General features: G+C 37.4%; 1 protein-coding gene across 50 annotated transcripts in view; it reads left to right on the top strand.

Annotated features, from left to right (window-relative positions):
• KRIT1 (KRIT1 ankyrin repeat containing) overlaps positions 1 to 9,469 on the top strand; it is a 44,699-nt gene extending 35,230 nt beyond the window's left edge. For all 50 annotated transcript variants that reach the window (XM_055272749.2, XM_063636360.1, XM_063636377.1 and 47 more), the window contains 2 exons: positions 8,059 to 8,175; positions 8,676 to 9,469. In XM_055272749.2, the coding sequence (XP_055128724.1) occupies positions 8,059 to 8,175; positions 8,676 to 8,744 (186 nt within the window). In that variant the 3' untranslated portion in view covers positions 8,745 to 9,469. The remainder of the gene's footprint in view (positions 1 to 8,058; positions 8,176 to 8,675) is intronic.
• Positions 9,470 to 9,696: the final 227 nt, after the last annotated feature.

Raw genomic sequence — 9,696 nt, forward strand, 5'->3', positions numbered from 1 at the left:
TTTTGGTAGAGTCTAGGTCTTTCTGTATATAAGATCATGTCATCTGCAGAGAGGGACAGTTTGACTTCCTGTTTACCAATTTGTATGGCTTTTATTTCTTTCTCTTACCTGATGCTCTGTCTAGGACTTCCAGTACTTCAGTACTATGTTGATTAAGAGTGGTTGAAAGTGGGGTATCCTTGTCTTATTCTAGTTCTTATAAGAAAGGCTTTCAGCTTTTCCCCTTTCAGTATGATATTAGCTGTGGGTTTGTCATATATGGCCTTTATTGATTGAAGTATGTTCCTTCTATGTGAATTCGCTGAGAGGTTTTTTTTTTTTCGTCACGAAAGGATATTGAACTTCATGAAATTCTTTTTCTGCACTTATTGAAACTATTATATGGTTTTTGTCCTTCATTCTATTGATTGTATCACATTTATTAATTTGCATATGTTGAATCATCCTTGCCTCCCAGGCATAAATCCCATTTGGTCATGGTATGTTATCTTTTTGATGTGTTGTTGGACGCAGTTTGGTAGTATTTTGTGGATGATTTTTGCATCTATGTTTATCAGGACTGTTGGACTCTTGTTTTCTTTTTTTGTTGTGTCCTTGTCTGGTTTTGTTATTGGAATGATGCTGGCCTTGTTGAATAAATTAGGAAGAATCCTCTTCAGTTTTTTAGGCCATTTTGAGAAAATTGGTATTAGTTCTTCATTAATAGGTTTGGTAGAATTTAGCAGTGAAGTCATCTGGTTTTTGTTTATTGAGAGACTTTTTGTTCCTGATTCAACCTCATTACCAAGAATTTGTCTGTTGAGGCTTTCTTTTCCTTCCTGGTTCAATATTGGTAAGTTGTCTGTGTCCAGGAATTTATCTTTTTCCTCTAGGTTTTCCAATTTGTTAGCCTGTCATTGGTCCTAATAGTCTCTAAGGAGTCTTCGTTATTTCTGTGGTCTCAGTTACAATGTCTCTTTTATCATTTATGATTTTGTTTATTCGGATTTTCTTTCTTTCTTGGTTAGTCTACCTAACAGTTTACTCGTTTTATCTTTTTGAAGAACCAACTTTTCGTTTTGTTGATCCTTTGTAATTTTTTTCTTTTTTTTTTTTTTTTAAGTCTTTCTTTTAGTTCTGGTCTGATCTTTCTTATTTCTTTCCTTCTGCTAATTTCAGGGTTGGTTTTTTCTTGCTTTTCTAGTTCCTTGAGGTGCATCGTTAAGTGTTTGAGATCTTCCTACTTTTTTGCCATAGATGTTTATTGCAGTAAACTTCCCTCTCATACTGCTTTTACTACATCCCTTAGGTTTTGGTATATGGTGTTTTCATTTTCATTGCATTTGAGAAATCTTTTTATTTCCTTCTTAATTTTTTAATTGACCCAATGTTCATTCAGGAGCATGTTGTTTAATTTCCATTTATTTGTACAGTTCCCAAAATTTCTTTTGTTACTGATTTATAGTTTTATTTCATTATGATCTGAGAAGATACTTTTACAAAATTTATTGGGACTTGTTTTTTGGCCTAACAGATGATGTATCCTGGAGAATGTGTATTCTGCAGCTGATGGATGAAATGTTTTGTAAATGTCTGTTAGATCCATGTATTTGTTTGTTTGTTTGTTTGTTTATATTTTTTTAGAGACAAGAGTCTTGCTCTGTTGCCTAGGCTAGAGTGCAGTGAGCAATCTCAGCTCACTGTAAAACCTCTGCCTCCTGAGTTCAAGCAATTATCCTGCCTTAGCCTCCTGAGTAGCTGGGATTACAGGCACATGCCACCACACCTGGCTAATTTTTGTGTTTTTAGTAGAGACGAGGTGTAGCCATATTGCCCACGCTGGTCTCAAACTCCTGGCCCCAGGTGATCCAACCACCTCGGCCTCCCAAAGTGCTGGGATTACAGGCGTGAGCCACTGCACCTGGCTGTTTGATCCATTTAGTCTAAAGTGCATTTTAAATCCAGTGTTTCTTTGTTAATTTATTTTGATCCATTCAGTGTTGAGAATGGGGTGTCGAATTCCCCAACTATTATTGTATTGGGGTCTGTCTTTCCCTTTAGATCTAATAACAATGGCAAAAATTGCAGTTATTTTTGCACCAACCTAATATAAAGCCTTTTTTTTTTTTAACTTTTAGCATTTTAAACACATCATCCCAGGCTCTTCTGGCCTGTAGTTTCTTCTGAGAAATCTGTTGTTTGTTTGATGGCAATGTCCTTATATGTGACCTGATGCATTTATCTTATGGTTTTTAGAATTCTCTTGTTGTCTTTGAGTTTTGACAGTTTGACTATAACATGCCTTGGGAAAGACCTTTTTAGGTCAGATCTGCTTGGGTATCTTTGAGCTTCCTGTATCTTGATGTCTACATCTCTTACAAGACTTAGGGAGTTTTCAGCTATTATTTCTTCGAGTAGGTTTTCTTTGTCTTTCTCCATTTCTTCTCCTTCTAAAATCTCAGAATTCAAATGTTTGGTCACTTTATGGTGTCCCCACATGTCACATTGGCTTTATTCATTCTTTTTTATTTTTTCTTTCTTTCTTTTTTTTTGTCTGCCTGGGTTAAGATACCTTCAGGTTTACAAATTCTTTATTCTGCTTGATCTAGTCTATTGTTAAAGCTCTCAGTTGTGCTTTTTATTTCATTTATTGAGTTCTTCCATTCCAGGATTATGTACTTTTGTTATCTTATATGTCTTAGGTCACACTGAGTTTCTTTAATATCATTATTTTGATTTTTTTGTTAGGCATTTCAGAATTTGGGAGGAGGATCTGTTACTGAAGAATTATTGTTTTCCTTTGAAGGTGTCATGTTTTCTTGCTTTTCAATGTTTTTTTGTATCCTTATGTTTATATCTGTACATCTGATGTCACTTCTTCCTATTTTATGCATTGGCTTTTGTAGGGAAAGACTTTTTCCTGTAGATGTAGCTATAGTGTTGGTTGGATAGGGTGCTTTGGCTTTGATTCTGGGTGAGTGCAGTAGTATAGTCTCCCTATGATTTCTTCACCTTTAATAAGCATTAGTGGTGTCTAAGAGTCCCTCAGTGGCTTAGACTGTGGTTGTTAATGAAGGTTGTAGTAGGCTTTTCTGGGGACTGTGACTCCAGGCAGGCCAGTGCTCAGGCAATAGTAGTTGTGCCAGTAGGCAGGGCATGCCTTTCCTCAGGCCCTTTCCTGGCATGTGAGCGCCAGCAGGCATAGGCAGAGCATAACAATCCTTAAGCCCCCAGATGACATGCACAGGCACCAACGACAGGCAGAACAGGCCTGTCGTCAGGCCCTCTGATGGTGTGTGCAGGCAATGGCAGCAGCGTGCTAGTTGAGTCGGTTCTCAGGCCCTTAGATGGCATGCTTAGGCACAGTTGACAGTGGCAGTGGGCAGGGCAGGCTTATCCTTAGGACTCTAGACAATGTGTGCTGGTGGCAGTGGTGGGCAGGGCAGGCTTCTCTCCAAGCCCACCTCTGGAGTTTGCAGGTGCTGGTGGCAGGCAGGTGGGTTGACCTCCTGGCACTATGTGCACAGGTGACAGCAGCAGTAGGTGGGTCAGACCCTTTTCAGTCCCACTTTAGAGCTCTTCAGTTAGAAGTTAGTTTATGGTACGCCTTTTTCTAACCATAAGTCATTATAAAATATAGGTTTATCAGTCATTTTTTGGCATATTTAATACATTTAAATGGGATGAACAGCTTTTTAGTTTATAATAGGAAGCTAATAAAAATAAAATCTAATTTGTTTTGTTTTGTTTTGTTTTTTGAGACAGAGTATTGCTCTGTCACCCAGGCTGGACTGCAGTGGTGTGATCTTGGCTCACTACAACCTCTGCCTCCTAGGTTCAAGCAGTCCTCCTGCTTTAGCCTCTCAAGTAGCTGGGATTACAAGCATGAACCACCAAGCCCACCTAATTTTTGTGTTTTTAATAGAGACGGGGTTTCACCGTGTTTGCCAGGCTGGTCTCGAACTTCTGACCTCAAGTGATCCACCTGCCTCGTAATTTGTTGATTAAGATTTGTTAAGAATAGACCAAATCAGTTAAAGTAATAACGAAGCTTACACATTTTTAAAAGGCACTTCGATTAGGAAATTTCACTGTAAACCCAGTTTTTATTTTCTTCATTTTTATGTGTCTTTTCTTTTTTTTTTTTTTTTTTTGAGATGAGTTTTGCTCTTGTTGCCCAGGCTGCAGTGCAATGGTGCGATCTTGGCTCACCGCAACCTCTGCCTCTGGGGTTCAAGCGATTCTCCTGCCTCAGCCTCCCAACTAGATGGGATTACAGGCATGTGCCACCACACCTGGCTGATTTTGTATTTTTAGTAGAGAGGGGGTTTCTCCATGTTGGTAAGGCTAGTCTCAAACACCTGACCTCAGGTGATCCTACTGCCTCGCCCTCCCAAAGTGCTGGGATTACAGGTATGAGCCACCGTGCTTGCCCCTTTATGTGTCTTAATAGGTCTTTATAATGACATAACTTCCTGAAATATCCCCGTCATAGTTTAGTCATTTTATATTAATTTTCAGGGTCATCTTTAAGGGCAATAGTTACTTTCATAGATACACATGTGAATGGAGATAAAATATATAGGAACATAGGGTGGAATAGAGTCTGATTTTAGTAATGACCTGGAGCTTAATTTCTTGAAGTCTCTTTTAGCAGGGGTCCCCATCCCCTAGGCCATGGACTGGTACCCCGGTCCATGGCCTATAAGGAACCGGCACACACACAGTAGGAGATGAGCAGCAAGCGAAGCTTCATCTGTATTTACAGCCACTCCCTATCACTTGCATTACCATCTGAACTCTGCCTCCTGTCAGATCAATGGTGGCATTAGATTCTCATAGGAACATGAACCCTCTTTTGAATTGCACATGCAAGGGGTCTAGGTTTCATGCCCCTTATGAGAATGTAATGCCGGATGATCTGTCACTGTCTCCCATCACCCCCAGATGGGACCATCTAGTTGCAGGAAAACAAGCTCAGGGCTCCCAGTGATTTTACATTATGGTGAGTTGTATAATTATTTCATTACATATTACAATACAATAGTAATAGAAATAAAGTGCACTATAAATGAAATGCGCTTGAATCATCCCAAAACTATCCCCGACACCCCTGTCTGTGGAAAAATTGTCTGCCATGAAACCGATCCCTGGCACCAAAAAGGTTGGGGACTGCTCTCTTACGGTCACCTTGCTTTTGGGTCATTTGCTTATCATTTTCTTTTTCTTTCCTTTTTTTTTTTTTTTTTTTTTCCCTTGGGACACAGTCTCACTCTGTTGCCCAGGCTGGAGTGCAGTGGCATCATCATAGCTCAGTGCAGCTGCAAACTCCTAGGCTCAGGCAGTCCTTCTGCCTCAGCCTCCCAAGTAGTTGGGACTACAGCCATATGTCACCACACTCAGCTAATTTTTTTATTATTTGTAGAGATAGGGTCTCACTTTGTTGCCCAAGCTGGTCTCAAACTCCTGGTCTGGGCAACAAAGTGAGACCTTATCTCTACAAGGTGATTCTCCCACCTTGGCCTCTCAAAGTGCTGGGATTACAGGTGTGAGCCACCATACCATCCTCATTTTCTGTTAAAACTATTTTGCCTGCACAAAATAGGCCACTGTTTATTAGCTTGTAACCACTTTTCTATTTCTCTTGTACTAAGTTCATTAAAGGAAATGAAGGAGAAATGCCCCCCCAGCATTTCAAGAAATTTTTCCTCTGCCATTTCAGAGCATTTTATACTAACATCTGCAAATCATTCTTCATAGAACTGGATGGTGATGCTGTGCCAGTTCTCTAAACTATATTTTATGTTTGTTAGCTTTACAATTTTTGGCCATAATACGAAGTTTTATATAGTATTCAAATGAAGGTTTAGTGATATTATTTAACACTTAAATGTAACATTTCATATTATGTATAATACTCTGATCCAGGATTCAAATAAATGAGATAGCAGTAACAGATAGAAGGATGACAATAATATTCTTAATTAACAGTCTGCTTTTTCCTTAGATAAGAGGTTCAATTTCTTGAACTATAAATAGAAATGCTATCCTTGGGTATCTAAACAGGTGATTGAACCAAAGAGTAAAGATATTTTCTATCCATCTAGTCACTACCTTGTTCTCTGTAAACCACTGATAAATTTATGGCACCTTTCAAAGCTTTAAGATAATTACATATTTCAGCCGTCAAATGTGGGAACAACCAGCTTGTCCTAAGTTGTCTTAGATTCACCAAGGTCTACTAGGATTGCATTCAACAAGCTTAGCAAAAATATAGCAAACACCTTCATCTGCAAAAATACCTTTATTTGCATTTAAAACACTACATGGGATACATTAGCGTCAGAGATAGGAAAAACCATGGGACACAGTTGTGTTTTTCATATCAATTGTTTCTATCTTCTGTAACTACAGGCTCAGTACTTTTGTTGGAAATTTGACTTCCATAATTGAGAAGTAACTATACTACAGTTGTATTTTTTTCTATATATTGAACTGTTTTGAAGCCATATTAATGGACTGTTTTGTGGCTTTTGAATAAAGAAATTTCAGGTGATTGATTTAAAAGAGAAGTCAGTTTAAGGTAGTGTGAGATCTTGACTCTGTTTCAGTCTGTACCTTCATAAGTAGCTATTTTAGTGAATCCTCCTATGTCTAAGATTATATTTTACAATGTAAATGTAGATAGCCATTTTTAAAAGATACTATTAGTTTTTCCTTATACTTAATGTATACTCACATAAATTATCTGTGTTTCATTCACAGAACCTCACTTTATTTTATTTATTTATTTATTTAGACGGAGTCCCACTGTTGCCCAGGCAGGAGTGCAGTAGCGTGATCTCGGCTCACTGCAACCTCTGCCTCCCAGACAGAACCTCACTTTAAAAATCCCCTAACCCATTATATTTCTGGCACATTCTTAGTATTTGTGGTCAATATTGTAAGAATCACTATTTATAGAAAATGAATGCTTCTAAACATATGTATCTTAAAAATGCCATAAACACTTTCTTTGTTTATATGTACACAAATAATATATGTTTAGGGCAAGAAAATGGAAGTTACTGCTAGAAGAGAATTGTTATTAACAAGGATATATTGAATGTCTGCTTATATACAGTATTATATTAGGAAAGTGTAGGAATCATTAATACTGCTTTATAAATAGTTCTGTTGTTGGCTGGTCCATGTGCAGTAGTATTTACAACTATTTGATCACAACCAATTACAGTTCTTCTCCACTCCCAGTGCTTCACTTGACTATCCTTAAAAAAATAGCTCTGATGAATTTATGAAAGGTATGTTAGTAATTTTTTAAATTGTGCTTACTTTTACAATAAATATATCAGTGTACTTATTTTCAGTGGGATGAGATTGTCTAAGTAAACATGTTAACCCAGTTGCATAAACTACAATCTGAAAGTACTATGTAAATATTCAAAAGAAAGATACTGAATAAAGAGATAGCTTTTAACCTGCAGAAAGAAAATAAAGGTAGTACCTTTCATTATCCTGAAAGCCATGGATAGAATTGACATCTTTAAAAATTTTTGTCAATCTTATACAACAAATATTGCTCACAGCACTCTCTTGAGAGTCTACCAATCTATGAGATTCTGTGCTGCAGGCTGTGTGAGGTTAGTGTGGGGTGCTTTGAAAAGGCTTCATTAAAACATTCTTGGAAACCATCATTCTCAACAAACAGAAAACCAAACACCACATGTTCTCACTCATAAGTAGGAGTTGAACAATGAGGAATACATGGACGCAGGGAGGGGAACATCACACTCCGGGGTCTCTCGGGGTAGGGGGCTAGGGGAGGGATGGCATTAGGAGAAATACCTAATGTAGGTGACGGGTTTGATGGGTGCAGCAAACCACCATGGCACGTGTATATCTATGTAACAAAACTGCACATTCTGCACATGTACCCCAGAACTTAAAGTATAATAATTTTTAGAAAAAGCATTCTGAACCATTATATTTAGACCAGACTACATAAACGTGGAGAGTAAGATAAAATAGATGATGTTTTTAATATGTATTTCAATATAGTTATTTCCAATTATGTTGCAGGCTTTACTCATCAGTCTTAAGTATGGTTGTTTTATGTGGCAATTGGGAGATACTGATACTTGTTTTCAGATCCATAGCATGGAAAATAAAATGAGCTTTATAGTACATACAAAACAGGTAAGTATCATTTATTTTGGACTTCATAAACTATTGTGTTAGTAAAGTTATTTCTTTTTTTGAAAGTGACATCCATTTAACTTCAAGGAAAACCTGTAATATTCCATGAAATTAAAATATTTAAGACCAAGGAATAAAGCCAGGCCTTCTAAGCAAGGAAAAATCAGAAACTTATCTGTATAGTTTATTTCAGTTTTATAACAAACTCTTTTGCCATGTCTTTTCATTCTGGTCAGTATTTCCTGTCTCTTCTATCAAGTTATTAGGTAGTCCTTCCCCCTCCTTGAGCTACCTGTGCCCCCTAGCTGTATCCAGCAGATTGCTTCTTAAGTCCCTTCAAAAAGCCTGAGTAAATATCCACCTCTATACTCTCTCTTAACAAGCTGTCTCCTGATAAGAAAGTTCCCTTTCAAATAGATAGGGAACTGCCCAGTGTCATGAATGTCTTTTAAACATTCTTACATGTTTTATATTTATTATTGACATGTTTTACTTTGTAGGCTGGTCTCGTGGTAAAACTGTTAATGAAACTAAATGGACAGTTAATGCCTACTGAAAGAAATTCATGAAAGAAAAGTAACTGTTACTCAAGCCACCACATTCTGTAATGCAGAGTTTTTTTTCCATGAAAGATTTCTTAAAATACTACTTTTGGCCGAGCATGGTGGCTCACCCCTGTAATCCCAGCACTTTGGGAGGCCGGGGCAGGCGGATCACCTGAAGTCAGGAGTTCAAGACCAGCCTGGCCAACATGATGAAACCCTGTCTCTACAAAAATACAAAAATTAGCTCGGCATGGTGGCGGGCACCTATAATCCTAGCTACTAGGGAGGCCGAGGTGGGAGATCGCTTAAACCCAGGAGGTGAAGGTTGTAGTGAGCCAAGATTGCACTGCGGCACTCTAGCCTGGGTGACAGAGCAAGACTCCATCTCAAAAAAAAAAAAAAAAATTACTTTCAACAAGGCATTTAGTCTCTTGTAATATATATGTATACTATTACATTGTACAGAATCTGTACTTATGTTTGGTGTGTAATATACCAATTAGTTTTATATAATATTCTCATAAGCTATTCTAATTTTTGAGAGAAACACGAAAAGTTATAGATTGATAGTCTGTATAATATTAGACAAAATAGTAAGCTTTATACAAAGTTATTTTTGGTAAATGGTAAAGAATTTGGGGTGGAATGTGATGAGATTAAAATGTAGCTTTGGTATAACTTCATGTGTATTTCAAAATATACTGAATGTCAACGTGATTTGAATAAAGAAAATGTGTTTTCTACTTGAACCATATAACACTGTTATTTAAAACAGTCTTCTGCAGTCTATAAACACTTCTCAACATTTTTTAAAAAGTCTTAGTTAAAATGTAAATCTGATATATGGTAATGTTTCTCAAAGTATAGTTCATGAACTCCTTGCATCATAATTACCTAGATGCCTCTTAAAAATGAAGATTTCAGAGACCCATTCCAAACAAGGGCATTCACTCTCTGGAAGTAGCATGGCCTTGTG

Source organism: Symphalangus syndactylus, chromosome 3 (assembly GCF_028878055.3).
Source record: "Symphalangus syndactylus isolate Jambi chromosome 3, NHGRI_mSymSyn1-v2.1_pri, whole genome shotgun sequence".
In the NCBI taxonomy this organism is placed as follows: Eukaryota; Metazoa; Chordata; class Mammalia; order Primates; family Hylobatidae; genus Symphalangus; species Symphalangus syndactylus.